Source organism: Solanum stenotomum, chromosome 3, assembly GCF_019186545.1.
Source record: "Solanum stenotomum isolate F172 chromosome 3, ASM1918654v1, whole genome shotgun sequence".
NCBI lineage: Eukaryota > Viridiplantae > Streptophyta > Magnoliopsida > Solanales > Solanaceae > Solanum > Solanum stenotomum.
In genome coordinates, this window is record NC_064284.1 from 60,404,504 (window position 1) to 60,420,850 (window position 16,347).

At 34.1% G+C, this 16,347-nt stretch overlaps 1 protein-coding gene across 3 annotated transcripts; it reads right to left on the reverse strand.

Moving 5' to 3' along the window:
• Window positions 1-556: 556 nt before the first annotated feature.
• On the reverse strand, window positions 557-6,294 carry LOC125858619 (uncharacterized). 3 transcript variants are annotated; one of them, XM_049538449.1, is made up of 11 exons: window positions 5,963-6,233; window positions 4,656-4,737; window positions 4,150-4,370; window positions 3,577-3,694; window positions 3,024-3,113; window positions 2,797-2,920; window positions 2,256-2,692; window positions 1,989-2,095; window positions 1,611-1,898; window positions 1,112-1,198; window positions 557-878 (listed from the first exon to the last, which is right to left on the reverse strand). In XM_049538449.1, exons 2-11 carry the CDS (start codon window positions 4,674-4,676, stop codon window positions 770-772), a joined length of 1,602 nt encoding a protein of 533 aa, XP_049394406.1. In that variant the 5' UTR covers window positions 4,677-4,737; window positions 5,963-6,233; the 3' UTR covers window positions 557-769. The 3 variants fall into 3 exon arrangements, with proteins under 3 accessions (XP_049394406.1, XP_049394404.1, XP_049394405.1); XM_049538447.1 differs by having other exon boundaries at window positions 1,611-2,095; window positions 5,963-6,294; XM_049538448.1 differs by having other exon boundaries at window positions 1,611-2,095; window positions 3,024-3,110.
• Window positions 6,295-16,347: the final 10,053 nt, after the last annotated feature.

Here is a 16,347-nt window from a genome sequence, read left to right on the forward strand (position 1 = left end):
GTAAAAGTAAAATTAGTGCACACATCATCCTACCCCTCTTGTGCAATTACCTCCACAGCTCAAAGCTCAAAGGTAAGACATGCACACACACCATTCTCCCTACATCCAACCGGCACACACATTAGCGCACACATCATCCCACACCATCCTCCCTACATCCAACCGGCACAGATCATCGTACCCCACTTGTGAAATTACCTCCACAACGAGGTAAGACCTGCACACACACCATCCTCCCTACATCCCGCCTGCACACACATACCATCTTCCATACACATTCCACATGTGAAATTACATTGGGCGTGTCATAAACTTCTTTTAGTTTCACAAAAAAGATAAGACCTTAAGCTGTTGGGTGTACAAACTTTGAGTCATCTTTTTGTGAAACAAAAAGAACCTTGCATGATGGACATACCAAATAACGAGTCCTCAAAAATTGGTGCAACACAAGCACAACCAATAGGAGATCGGATATCTTAAATTATAACTATGAGCCTTCAATGCTTCGGGAACCAGATTCAGCTCTGGGGCCACGATTATTGCTGCAAAGTATAAGAAAAAAATCTTCTTATAAACTAATTGAACAATTATGCCCCAACAAATAAACCAATAGTTACAACATCTATTCAAAACTTAGGGGGGAGACTGTACAATTCCACCTCAACCCATATCATTATCCTGCCCTATAACCAGCAAGAGAGAAAAAAAACCATGCTACAACACCCTTCTAAAGGTGCCCATCGACAAAGTAAAAGACAATTTATCTTTGTCATTGATGGCTCAACTTGCGCTTCTTTTGTTTTCTCAATCGCTCCCGCCTTTCTTCTTCTTCTATCTTCCGGAGTTCTTCTTCATCCTCTTCCCTTGCTATTTTCGCACTGAGGACAAAAAACAGAGGAAAGAAGCAGGTCAGGTTTGTTTAATCCCTTCGGCAGTAACCGATAGAGTACATTATCTTGACAAACTAAAGTACTATGCACAAACATGAGCATTATTTATATAAAACTTTTATATATCAATCTTAAAAAGACATTATGATACATCATGGTTGAAGAGTTGTAGCCAAAAAAATGAATGAAAATAAGTCTGCTCTAAAAGACATGTTACCAACCTCCGCCTTTCTTCCTTCAAAATTTCATCGAAATTAGCCTCCATATCACTATCATCGTCGTCATCACGGTACCTATTTGGATTATACCTGGAAAACATACACTTCTATCAGCCGAAAAGATGAGGTAACATTAATTAACATAAGCAATAACCAAAACTAAAAACATGTTTTCCTAAGCTTTTAACTAAATGAAGAACCATCAACAAGGCATATATATCTCTAAACCCTTGATTACAATCCAATCAGAGGAATATAAAAACAATCAGTTCGATGACGGATCCACTATCAATAGGATAGTTACTTTTACTCAAATAGGCAATTCGCAAAGGGAATGTGAACTTTTCAAACCCCTTTAAACCTCAACTTAAAGGAATTAGCAGTTTTAAGTGTTCTAGAGCTAGATGCTATAATTTATGCAATGTCGACTGAACTCCCAAAGGAAAAAAGGAACAAGACATAAATTTGTAACGGAAGCAAGAAAGAAAAAATATATACGTACCCAAACATCTCCCTAATCATACTAATGGCTTGTCCTCCATCATCTTCTTCATCATATCTCGTTGGTTTTCTTGCTGGGCGCCTATCATCTTTTTGCTGATGTACTGGGCGCCTCTCTTCTTTTCGCTGAAGTGCTGGGCGCCTGTCATCTCTTTGCTGAAGTGCTGAGCGCCTGTCATCCCTTTGCTGAAGTGGACGCCTGTCATCCCTTTGCTGAAGGGATGGGCGCCTGTCATCCCTTTGCTGAAGTGATGGGCGCCTGTCATCCCTTTGCTGAAGTGATGGGCGCCTGTCTTCCCTTTGCTGAAGTGATGGCCGCCTGTCATCCTTTTGCTGAAGCGATGGGCGCCTTTCATCCCTTTGCTGTGGTGCTGGGCGCCTTTCATCTCTTTGCTGTAATGCTGGGCGCCTATCATCTCTTTGCTGTAGTGCTGGGCGCCTATCGTCCGAGGGACGTGCTACATTTCTAGGAGGTGGTGGTCTTATCTATTAGGATCACAGATCTCAATTAGTAAATTCGGAAGGTCAAAAAGTTATAGGGAATAAGCCGAAATTTAACCCCACCCAACTAAAATATATTAAATTAATTTAAAAAAGGACCCTAGAAAAGAAGAAAACATTATATAAAAATCAAGGCACAGCTTACCTGAGATCTAGCCAAGGAAGCTTGTTGTTTCTGAATCACCGCCTGAGGTTTGGAGACAGGCACACCTTGTTTTGACATCACTTTTGACTTACCAGATTCCAGTGGTAGCCTATTCTGTACCGAAGATTGCCTTGGTACAGCGGGTTGCACTCTTGAAGGGGTTGGCCTATGGGAAGCAGGCACAGTACTCTTGGCGCCTGGTGGCCCGGTAACCTTGGGGGACAACCCTTTTGGCCCCAAAGGCGGCCGTCCAGGCCCACTTCCATTACTGCTACCAAACTGTTTCCTAGAGTCTACCGTTGGTTGAGTCGGTTTATTAATAGACACCGATTTTTGAATCACAGCTGTAGGTTGCCTTTGGCTGTCTCTTTTCATTTCACGATCATCTAGAAGCTTTCTCCCACTATCACTTGAAGTCTGCTTTCCGAACCGTGCATCTTCAATATCACCAAAAACCCTGAATAAGTTTCTCAATAAATATAGCACGTTGAGACAGATTTTATTAAATAGAAACATGAATAAACAGTGACCAAGAGCGCACCACAATAAGGGGCAGACACTTTCTGAGTTAAAGAACCTCTTGATGGACCAGGAAGTTCAGCATCATCAGATAATAGAAACGAATAGTCCCTTGTATTTTTTACCATATCAATCTTTCTTTTTAACTACAGAAAATCAAATGACATAAAAATCCTCAGTAAAATACAGAGTACATTAGAAGAAAAATTAAGAGAAGTGTTGGAGAAATTGCACTGATTGATGTATTACCCCATTTGTGACTTTTGGTGCATGGTTGCTGGTGGATGCTTTTGATCCTGCAGGTTTTGCAGGCTTTGAAGCAGCACTCTTATTGCTCTGCTGGAAAGGCAAGGGTAAGCATCAGATGAACTGTAAGCCAAAACCAAAAAGGAAAAGGATACATGTGCTAAAAAGAATCTATACTTTCCCCAATTAACATGACTACAATCACCAGGCAGAGCATGTCTCACTAGAATATCTAGTGGAAAAATGCTATAATGGGCTACATCATTCTATTAGTGTGGATGGAGGTGGAAGCTAAAGCTGTGATGACCTTAATATGCGACTAAAATACTCGTAGAAGAGCATCGACCTAAATAACATAGTACTTACATCACTAGAGCACATTTTTAACCAGCTGATATCAGCTAATAGATTTTCCCTTTCATTGTGTCCTATCTTTAGTTAGCTAAGTCTGCATGGGTCTTTTCAACCCCCCCCCCCCAAGCAAACCATCCATAGGAATAAAATTGCAAAAACAAGATAGTACAAGCAACTTGATATGAGAAATTTGTATACATACCGAATGGTTAGATTTCATGACTTTAGCTGCCAGATTTGGATTCTCCAGTAGAGACTTGCTTTCTTGGATAACTCTGTTAGAGATAACAGGCTGTGAAGGTCCAAAGAAGGAACCAAAACTGCAGGGTCAGATAGAGACGGTAAGACAAACCATGAGCCTCAAAATCAAAACGTAATATAAACTTCACCTAAAATGATGCACCATTCCACCAGTACAAAGAGAACCACTTCTCTTTGTCCAACTACATCATCTTTCTCTAACAAAAGCATCAAAAGAATAATTTCAGAACAGGCAAATTCTCAAATCCCTTTACAGATGCATTCAGTATAATTCTACAGCAGAGAGCACAACCATCTTCCCAAGGAACAAATATGCACCAATTATTTTCCACTTAACTGATGCAGTAATAGTGCATAATAGAAATCTATGCATGAGATCCAACACATTGTTACAATCATCTATTTATAGAATTATCAGACTGAGTTAAGTAACAACAAATAAATTTTGTGAAATTGGTCACTTCAAAATCAGAGAACGTGAGTAGTATTATATCAACATACTAGCGGCACTCACTTATCCCTGGATGATGCATTCTTTTTAAATTCGCGAGAACCACCACCTAGTTCTTTCTTCCTCTGCTTCCTGATATCATCTTTTAACCGTTGCCTCAGCTCCAGGTACTCTAACAACTCCTGTGAAGGCTGTTGAGGCTCTTCATCCTCATATTCCTCTTCACCAGCCTCTTCCTCTTCACCTTCAGTCTCATACTCATCCAAATACGAATCATCATATTCCTGCATGAACGTAACTAAGTGGTCAAATGAAAGTATATCAATCAACTATGCCTCATCCCAATTTCCAAATCAATCAAAGAATCTGCTACGTGAATCCTTTATATCCATTTTATCCAATTTAGGTCTATTTCATTCCAATATTAAATAATTTTTCTTTCAAGGAAAATTAAGGTTTTCCTAAAACTAAAGACTTTCCATTTATCAAATCACACACTTGGGCCTACAAGGTGATATAAAAGCCACCGATAAAAAAAATGGGAAACAGAAAAGGACAAATAAGCTTACATCTCCCTCATATCCCCGCATAGCTGCTTGGGAAGGCTGACCTGACTCTGGAGATCTCCGAGAAAAACAAATAGCTGAATTCCTGAAATAAAAGATAGAATGAAATATTACCACCAAGTATGAACAAGAAAGAAACTGGGAAGACATCCAACCAGGAAAGTTAACAAGAAAAGTTCCGCCAAATATAAAGCTTGATCTATTTGGGACAATATTCAATGGACATCACATTGAATCAAATTAGGAGACGACAAACCAAATAAATGAAGGTGCTATTTGACTTTTCTAAAATCTTGCAAAAAGTTCTTCCAAAATCCTTCTTGTCTCAGTTTTTCAAGAGTTTTCACACAGAAAAAAGTTAAAATCGTTATCTAAGAAGAGATTTGAGGGTGTTTTTCAAGCAAACGATTTCTTCCATCACAAAACACTGACATATCTTCAAAGGAACAATACCTATCCAAACATCCTTACTTTGCACCAATTTTTTTCCAAAAGCATTTTTTCATAGAAATATTCAATAAAGTTGCTCAAACAGCTCACAAAGATCAGATCTTGACAAAAAAATCAGAAATACATGAACCAATCTACTTGCGAATTTGCTTTTCCACTCACCCTTTCTTCAATGTATAGTACCAATTCACAAAAAAACATCAAATTTTACAAAACTTACAAGATTTCTTATCCTAATTCATCAAAAAATAAAAAATAAAATAACAAAAATAATCGAATGGGTGCAAAAAAAAAACCTAACCACATCAAGCTCAATCCTAAAAATCCAAAAACAGAGACACCAAAAACTTATAAGATTTCTTGATCCTTGTTCATGAAAAAAAAAATTAAGAAAAAATTCAAATCGGTGAAAAAAATTCAAACCCTAACCACATCAATCTCAATCCTACAAATCCAAAAATCATGCGGCAAAATCTAATCCAAAAAAAGGAAAATTTTGAAAAAAAATAATAAAAAAATAGTAAAAACAAAACCTATATCGATCCAATGAACCAAGTGAAAATTCGAATTCAAATCCAAAATTCATACAAGGCAAAATCTAATCACAAAAAAGCGAAAAGCTTTAAGAAAAAATCGTATAAAAATTTACCTGTATCGATCCAATGAATCAAATGAAACTCAAAAATCATACAAAAGCAAAATCTAATCAGAAAAAAACCGAAAAAAAGAGGAAAAAAATAATAAAATTTTCCTGTATCAATCCAACGAATCAAATGAAATTCAAAAATCATACAAGAGAAAAATCTATTCAGAAAAATCGAAAAAAATTGGAAAACAAGGGAAAAATTAGTAAAATTTACCTGTATCGATCTAGCGAACCAACTGAAATCCGAAAAGCATTGATTTTTCTTAGAGAAAACGAAACGAATTGTTTGAGGATCTGAAGAATTGGATCCGATATCGTCGGTGAATTAGGGGATTATTATTGTTGTTTTTGGGGAGAAAAAGGAAGATAAAGCTCTTAGGGCAAACGAGAGATGAGGAGGCAAGGCTATCGTGCGCTGGGGTGTAGTGTATATACCCGAAAACGGGCTCAATTTCGAATGAGCCCATACTTTGGACTTTCGGTTTGGGGCAATTCTTTCTTTACAACATTGTTTACTAATTATATGCTCCTCGCAACCATTTTTAGCCATCAAAATTGTCTTTCTACTTTATTAAACTAATTTTTTTCTACCAACAAGGTTGTGGCTCGAAACGATCCATTTTTAATTAGATATCTCGAATTTTAATCTTAACATTTTATTTTGATGATTGTTCAGTATTGTTTTATAATATATAATATTGTATCGTTTTAATGAATACAATATTTGGATAGAATATATCGTTCTATGTCGTTACATAAAGTCACATATTCATATGAATGATAAACCTATAACAAAAGTAGGGTACGGGTAGAGTTACTATGAAAAGGTAGAATGAAAGATAAAATATGATTAATAATAATAAATAAAGATAGAATGAGAAGAAAATATTAAGGTAACGACGTGATCATATCAAATAGGTCGTACATAGAATTTAAGTAACAATTTAAAAAATATTGTATTTAAACTAACAATATAATACAATACAACAGATAGCAACCATTCAACAAGGTGTAAATATAACGAGAAAGAAAACACAATATAAAATCTGGAAAGAAGATTTATTAGGTCATAATATAATGGGACTTGAATCCAACACCTTATACTTGGACTCAAAGCTGATGTATTGAGACTTGAATCTAGTGGTTTACCATTAAGCAATGACATAATAGGCCAAAGTGAAATATGATTCTCATCCGATATTGCAGATTCATTTGAATAAGCATGGGGTTTTATTTAACCCATAATGGCAAGGATGAGTCTTTACTCAAACGAAAATGGTATAGATGAGTCAAACTTTTAACGGATAACATAGATGAGCATTATCTCAAAACTCGATAACATATTTGAGTATTTTTCCTTAAAAGATATTAACTAACTGGTCATTTGGTAGCAGGTTTGAATATGAGTTTTTTAAATGTTAAATCTTGCCTAAGTATTATCATGTTTGGTAACTGGTCTGAATGTAAGTTATATAAAAAATTAATATAGTATTGGATTTGCAATTTATAAATTCAGATAACTAATACATATATAAGTTATGAGGAAATTTATGCATGTATTATTTTATGGAGGACAAAAGATGGAATAAGTAAACCCTATATAAAATAATAATAATAATAGATTCCATTATAACTAATTCATATATTTCTAATATTTGCATGATTCTAACCAACTACTAAACGACTCTTGACTCAATTTTCAACAAATAAAATATATTAAACATATATTATTGAAGCACGAGATTAATTTAAATCATATGCAAATTGCACAAATAATACTTTCTGACCTGTAGGGAAAGAAATTGGTTGGAAGCCTTTTCATTTTTGGTCAAATGATCACAAGGCAACAAAGTTTAAATGATTGGAAGTTGTTGTCTCTTAAGTTTTGAGCAACAAATTGGTCCCTGCATACAAAATTAAACTGAACTCAAATTAGGGGATGATATTGAAATGAATTTAGAGACTCGTATGAATTTATCATTTAAAGTGGAATCTAGTATTTCAGAAGTAATCATAATATGAAATCTTATACCTCTATTTATATTGTTCTATAAACTTATATACAAAAAACAATTATAAATGTGATATTAACTATGAAAGTTAATTGTCGGGAAAAATCATGAAAAAAGGTTATGGAGGTGTGTAAGTTAATATCATAACAATAAAAATAATAAAAAATTTATGTCTAAAATAGTTAACATCATTTCATATCAATATAAACATTATTGCATTAGTATAACATTTTGAGAAACCTAATACAATTTTTAAGAAATAGATGAGGTACAAATAAATTTAACTTATTTGTCGAGTGTTTAGAGTAAATGTACTAAGGAGAATTATAGTTGTAAAAGTTATTACTTTAATGTACACCGAGGCGAAGGCATGATTAAGAGTTTGGGGTTCTAAATTTCTTTAATAACTGTTAATCAATTTTGTTAGGGATTCACAAATTAATATACATATATATGTAATTAATTTTCTAGTATAAATATAAAGTCTACGGAGAAACTATTGGGTTCATCCGAACCCATGAACCCCACCTACCTCCGCCTCTAAATGTACACTATTAAATTTAAAGACATATTTTTTCACATGCTCTACTATATTTAACAAATGATAAAAGTTGTTTCATCCAAAAACTTATAATAATATAATTTGTGTTAAATTGCTTGATCGGATACGAATGAGTATGGATATCCAATAGTTATTCAACATATGATGTACAAACTTTTTGATAATCTAAATTCATAATATTCTTTTGTGAACAAGAAGGTATGTTATAAAATTGAAATTTGTAAGTGGTGATTCAAAAAAGAGAAATTTTCGTAAATAACTATAGTTTGAAGCATAATCATGAATAGTAGCTAAAGTTTATCTAATTACAATTAATAGCAATCCTTTTAGAGAGTAGAAAGTCAAGCAAGATCGACATAGATAGAAGAGAGAAGTGAGTGAGATCGAAAGAGATAGAGGAGAGAGGCGAGCATGTTGGATACAATATGTATCTCAATTGAAACTGAGATACACATATCACAAATATACATATACATATATACATAATCTCCTCTCTCTCACACACAAATTTCAATCTCTTCTCTCCTCTCTTTTCCAATCTAGCACATAGATACACACATACACATATTAGCTTTGAAACAGAAACATAGATATAATGACACACATTATATCACCTCTAAAATAAATAAATACATAGATACAATCAATACCAATTTTTTGTGATAAATAAATGAAAACAATTGATAAAATATTTGAATATTATATCATCCCTAAAATAAATACCGTGATGAAAAAAATTCTAATAATAGTTGTATAATTTTTTTTCTGATATACAATTATAGTTTTTGTGATACATAGATACAATTTTTTTGTGATACATAGATACAATTGGTTGTATTAATATATATCAATAAAAAGAAACACAATTTGAGATAGGTGTATTAGTATTTTTTATATACAAATATAATTTTTTCTGATACATAAATATAATTCGTTGTATCAATTTAAGAAGAAGAGAAGATTCAAACATTGAATAGCAAATCAAGAATTCAAAATGGAAAAATTTGATATATATCAGTATTAATCCAATAAAAAATGTATCACCAATCAGCAGTAACCCAAAAAATATTGAAGATCGAGAATCAAATGTATAGACAAAAATAATTTAAATAAAATTTTAGTAGAGTTTCGTGTTAGTATAAGAAACAGAGAAAGAGAAGAAGAAAAATTCACACAATGAATCATAGAGAGGGGAAAGAAAGGAGAGAAAAATAAAAAAGGGAGAAAAAGGAGAGAGACTATACAATCAATAAACAAACAAAATAATCTAATCAAATAAGAAATTAAAAAAAACAGTAAACGCACACAAATTAATCTACATAATGAAAAATTGTGAAATTAAACACATAAATCGGTCTAATCGTAATGGAAATAAGAAAAAAATTAAATGCACACAAACTAAAATTGAACATGAAATTAAAATTAAACTAAAATAAATATTTGTAACGGAAAGAAGAAGAAGAAGAAGAAGATTACCTTATTTCGTGCAACTAACTAAGACTTTTGATTGAAGCTCCCCTCCACTTTTACCAGAAAAAGTAAGTGATTTAGTGAAAGATTATTTGTATAAAACCCTAATTTCTAGGATTCAACCATTAAAAATTGATATGAGATAAAAGAAAAATTTAAGTGAAATCCACCCAAATTCCTTGATAAATTTAAAATTCACAATAAGATAGAGGTCATCAAGAGTCTGCTTGTTGATTCAGACAAAAAGGCAAATGACAAGTGAAAGAGAAGGGAGAACTGGAGGTTTTACCTCATTGATTTTTTCACCGAAAAAGACAAGCAACAATTAAAATTCTTTCTAGAAAGGACCAAAACAACTCTGAATCGTAGAAGAGCAAATCATTTTTTCATTTCTGATCAGAGACGACAGAAAAGAAAGAGCAGTGGGGGAGAATTAGGGTTAGAAATTATGTATTTGAGAAATGACAAGTAAACGCAAGTTAAATAGTAAGAGTAATATACAACGATGTCTGTCTGATGTGATCATACGGTTAGAATTAAAGATAATTAAACACAAAATGACATAATATAAATCTAGACCATTAAATGGAAAATGAACGGTTTAGATTTGAAAGGAGAAGGCACAATCTGTGTATGCGCTGACGCACGCCAATTGACTTATTCAAAAAGATATAAATTAACTTGCGATTAGAAATCAACAAATAGCAGAATAAATCGTTAAAAAGATTAAATGATATGAATCGCGGTCCTGCATAAATGGTTGAATGCGAGGTAAAAAATGATCGTGAATTTAATCAATGATTTGTGCATAAAAAAGAAGACCAAAACTGACAATGGAACCTATGATCAGAAAAATAGATCATGAATCAATCCATGACCGTAGATTCAAGTTACGACGCGAGTTCAACATTTCTCAGAGTTAATTGAGGAGGCGCTAAAAGCAATACGCGTGCCATAAGCTAATCGACGACTGCAGATTGATTCACAAATCATATTGACAAACTAATTTAATTTTTTAAGAATTTCAACTTCTTGGACTATTCTAAATAGATATGTCAGGTTTCTTTTGATAAGAGTTGACAATTTTTAATACTTAATTTAGTAGTAGTTTTCTTGCACCCAATGATATACACAATTTTCTCTTTCTAGTTATTGAACGAAGATTTTCAATATTCTTTCAATCTTTAATATTCAATGTAAGTTTATGAAATTTTTCTAATTGTATTTTTGTTGTTTTACTTTCAAATGAGTAGCTAAATCCTCAATCGAAATTGTAAAATCATTGAAATTGTAGAGTTCATCAGTTTTTTTGTGTGATTGCATTATGCTAAAGTTATACCATATCAAATTTCTTTTCGTTCTTAATAAACTATTCGGTGATTTCACTCATTAACCTATGCCATAGTATTTTAATTTATAAATCTAGAAGAGTAGTTTAGGACTCAGTAAAAGTAGCATTGCATGAACTTGTGGTGCTAACCCTTATTTGATAAATTCATATTAAGAAGGGCTAAGATTGTCACAACCCAACCCACCGGGCCGTGCGGGCACCTACATACTACCACCTAAGTAGGAGAACCCTCTTATCCCAATAGTTACATCATGCGAAAAATTAAATAAAAAGGAAATAAATATACTAACTGAATTTTGTAAATAAGAATTTTTAACACAATTTCGGTTACGACTCGTAAAGTAATTAACACCCCCAAGGATTTAGCCTAAACATGTACAAAAGCTACTAAGAGTACAAACTGAACATAATAATAAATGACACAGCTCCCACTAGGTGGGAGGAAAAATAGAAGCTGCTGGAGAATTTCTTCATCTTTACCTAATGAAACATCACCCACCTGCATCCAGACTATGCCAAAAAGGCATAGCAAGAGTAGTATCAGTACAAAACCACACGTACTGGTAGGCATTATCGGTCAACCCAACGCCCACCACATAACACAAGTAATCAACTACCAAGAACATGCAATAAACCACTCGCTTCTCCACCTTTACCCTCTGTTGAATACCTCGGTAATCTAGCACCTTTACTACTAACCACCTTCTCAGTCAACCTACTTTTAGGATCTTGATCATAGCCTAGCCATTCTTACTCATATAAGAGTCCACTATTACAACTACAAGCGTTCTGACTAACCACTCCCGAATCCCTTTAAAACTTGCCTGAGTAATTACACCACGCACTCTGCCTCCCTTTTTCACCCTTGCAACATACATACAACCTTTGTTCCTCAACACTAATACTCTTGAACCCTTGGCCCTTCCAGTTTCATTCAACAATGATATGCATAATAGGTTAAACCAACATAGTAGAACAACATAAATAGTTCATCATATCATTTACAATTCTGGGAAAACAACATCAAATATCATTTACGAACAACGTGCAACTTCACCATTACAAGATATACAATCATGTCAAGTCATTGATTCTCTCATGGAACCCAAATCCAAACTATTAGCATACCAAAACGTGGTACCCAATCCAATATTTATGTCGGAACGTGGCAATCGTTCCAAGTTAGTGTATTGGAACGCAACACCCAATCCATTCAACAATCCACAATCACAAGTACATTCTCAATTTCATACAATCAAGTCATGATTTATGACATACCTCGTTCAATTATTCTCATATATGATTAGTGTGATTTGTTGCTCCCCATTATGCACGCAAGTGTACGTGGTCGCGCAAGTAATATAGATTCTTTTAAGAAACGAGTTATCATTCCCAAGGGACTTATGATCAATTTATATTCACTTAATTCTACAACTAAAAGTAAAAAGTAATCTTTTCAAGAGTTGATGATTTATTGTTTATCTACGAATAGTTATGCACTAATTGAAAATATCTAATTGTGAACGACTTTGATATAATGTTTCAAGCAAGTTAAAAGCAATTCCAAGGCTGCAGCATATACTGAATATCATGTATCATATTATTGACATAGAACTAATTTTAGTTGTCAAGTTATTGATTTATAGGGTTAATTATATGAGTCGGGCTATACACCTCTCGTCGCCTACCCAATTAGCTACCTAACTACATCGTTGAGTGGGGATAAATAGACTAATTGGCGAGCATTTATATTTCATCATATTTCGTAACTAAGTGAGTTGTTCGTCCGGGCATCACTCCTGAACACAAATCACCTCGACTTAACTGGTCGATCAAGCTCTCTATATCCTCTGGTCTATCTAACCTCTCCTCTCCCGATTTTAAGGTTAAACAATAAATTTATCTCTAGATGGCTAGTCAAGAAATACTAAAACAAGAATATAGAAGTAACTTATAATGACAACCAAGAATTAATTCATAAACCTCAAATAATCAACAATCTATTCGTAGCTACAACTCCAGAACTAGGGCGTTTAGCCACTCATGCTATTCGAAAACTACAAGATACAATTATTCATGAGATTTTCGAAAAATAGAAGAGTTAGAAGATCAAAACCTATTACAAACGTAGATACTTGCTCTTGCACAAAAAATAAAAATCGACCCCCTACCATAGAACCCAAGAGGTCTATTTATAAGTTTAGGAAAATTGGAGACAAAATCTACTTCAACTAGGAATCCTTTCTAACACAACTTAGGCTTGAAAAATCGGGACTCCCTTGGCGTGTCGCGCCTCGTATCGCCCTAAGAACATGCTCCACCTACATCCTTGTTGGTGTGCCGCGCCTCTCAGCGCGCCTGAGAAAGGCCTCCGAATGTTAGGCCTTGGCGCGTCGCGCCTGAGAGGCCTTTCTGAGTGTTGCCCCTTGGCGCCTCGCGCCTAGCAGTGCACCTGGGCCTAGGGCCTTCATCCTTAGCCGCTTTTCATGCTCTCTTACATCTCTTTTCTTCAAGTTGACTCTAATTCCCTTGAGAGTTCCTGAAACAACTAATCATGTGTGTAAGTGCACAATCATCACAAGTTACACAGATCATACTTCAATCTAATTGACTCATGGGCAAATATTGACAACTTAGGCATATTTATATGCCTTAGATCATGATTCATCATGCAACCTTCCCGTACATACACGCATTATAAGGAAACAAGTACAACCATATATCACAGATTCATGAAATTACGATCATCACCATGAAATGTTCATCAACATATATCCCTTAACCATAATTCGATCATACTTAGCCTTAGTTCATCATCTCGAGTTTCTTCCTATAATTCAATCATCTTACGTTCGGTGCACGAAGGCCTACACATAATTTCTACCATTGATTATCATTATACTACGCAGTGGGCACAAAATTTATAACTACTCAATTAATAAAAACCTAGCCTATCTGGGCGCCAAGCAGCTGCACGGAGTTTTGGCTTCGATTCTTATTTTCGGTCTTCGTGACAGTGATCTTGACTAGAAATCCGCCATCCACAAAGGTCCTTACGCTAGAAATCTCCTTCTCCTTCCTTCCCAAGCTTAGAGAAGCTTTTTGAGGGTTTCTAAGGTGGTTTACGTCTAATTTAGGTATTTTAGGAATAAGGAGATAATAAGATATCGCGTTATTTACATTATGTCTCGTCTATCCCGCTCTGGCACCAGCTTACCCCGATGTGGCGCCGTCACACTAGCAACACCTTGCCGGCCCTGGTGGGACAATGACCCAGAAATTTCCCAAATTTTGCTTTTCCTAAATAACGACGATTCATGTCGTTACAAAGGCAGAAGGACCCCCTAAACTCTGGTCGAAATTTCAGAGACACCCTACTATACTAAGGTCTTATTACCCCTCTGAACCCTTTTTATTTTTTTAATTTTGTACACCTTTTATGTGTATGTGATATCCAAATATATCTCACATTCCTCAACTACGTGGATTCATTGAGTGTGTCACGTAAGCCAAAATGTGTACAAAATTACAAAAAAATGAGTTCGTGCGCGGGGCGAGAGGGGGGGGGGAGGGGGCTAATAGGACCTTAGTTTAGTTAAGGTGTGTCTTTGGGATTTTGGTCATAGTTTAGGGGGTTACTTGTGTCTTACCCCTATTAAGAATAATAGAATTCACATAACATAATCAATTGTGCTTATCTAAATAACTCACATAGTTGTGAAGACATCATATGGAAATAAATCGTTCAACCTTTGAAAAAGATTGAATGATAGTATAGGGATTAAGTACATATTTATAACTCAAAGTATCTGTAATTACATGTTAATCGACAAACAAAATAATTAATTGAGGAGACATAATCTTAGTGTTTTAATATTGTAAGTTTACAATCTTATTTACTTACTACAACTTTAGTTTTAGCTTACAATTTCTTTACAATCTTATTGATAAGAAGTTGACTACAAATCTGATAATTGTTTTGATAGTAAAGTTCAGGTTTCACCATTTTTTTGTAGGATCCGACTTTAATCATGGTTGGATTACAATAGCTTATGACTGTGTTACATTATCTCATAGAATTGTGTGAGCATGTCATTTATCGAAAGTTTTGTTGTGGTTAAATTTTTTTAAAAAACTCAAAAATTCAATCAATGATTCAAACCACTCATGAACACCTCAAGAATTGTACCAACAATCCAACGAAGTAAAAAAAAACATCTTTCAGAGCTAATAGAACTTTCATAATTCAATTTTAAGCACATTAACATAAAATGTTGACTTTGATCAAATTTCTTAACTTCTAAACATTCAAAACTGACAAACTCATTCAATATATGTCTAATCTTGAAAATCACATCACCCTTCCCTGCAGGTCACAAATGATATACAAAAATTATTGAAAGGGTCAAAAAAGGAAAAATACATGGAAAAAACCCAAACGACTATGAGGATCACTACAATACCCTTCAAAAGTTAAACGATCAAATTATATCTTACGTAACGCCTTATTTATTTGCACTTAATGAATGTCTTAATCTTAATCATTCAGATCTCAGTCATTAAATATGTGTGTTTTTAAGGTATGAATCTTAATCATTCGGTTCTTAATTATCAAGTGCATTTGTTTTCCTTATTTTATAACAACTTAATGAGTCTGAATGGTTAAGATTTATAAAAAAAAATCCCAATATCATTAAGATGTCTATTAAATTATTTTTACAAAGACAACAGTTTACCATTATTTCATCTAATTTTAGTTACCACCATCACCATTTTAGCCACAATTACTATCACCGTCAATCAGCACCACCTACCATTCATAACCACCATCCTCAACCCAACCACAACCATCGCTATCGTCATTCACCAAAATTAATCTCCATCAACATTGGCTATCATTTGCAATCATCACCATCAATTATTATTATATCCACTAATCACTATGAATAATTACCATCATTAGTTAACATTATATACTTCTAACCACCATTATCATCCACCACCACATTAGCTATCAATAGTATCCCATTATTAATTATCAACCACCACCATTACCAACCACGATTAATCACTACTGTCAATCACTATACTATAAGATATCACCCACAACCACCGTCATTAGTCAACACCATTCCAAATCGATGAAAACAATCATCATTGGTAGTCATCATCATCACCAATATTTTTGTTGATATAATATTAGA

Bases quoted from the DNA above. Each gene is read 5' to 3' on its own strand.
- LOC125858619 (XM_049538447.1), bottom strand. From the start codon at position 4,676: ATGCGGGGATATGAGGGAGAT. The intron at 3,695-4,149 runs GTGAGTGCCGCT...CTGACCCTGCAG, and splicing joins AATGCATCATCCAGGGATAA to TTTTGGTTCCTTCTTTGGAC. The intron at 2,921-3,023 runs GTAATACATCAA...GATTTTCTGTAG, and splicing joins CACCAAAAGTCACAAATGGG to TTAAAAAGAAAGATTGATAT.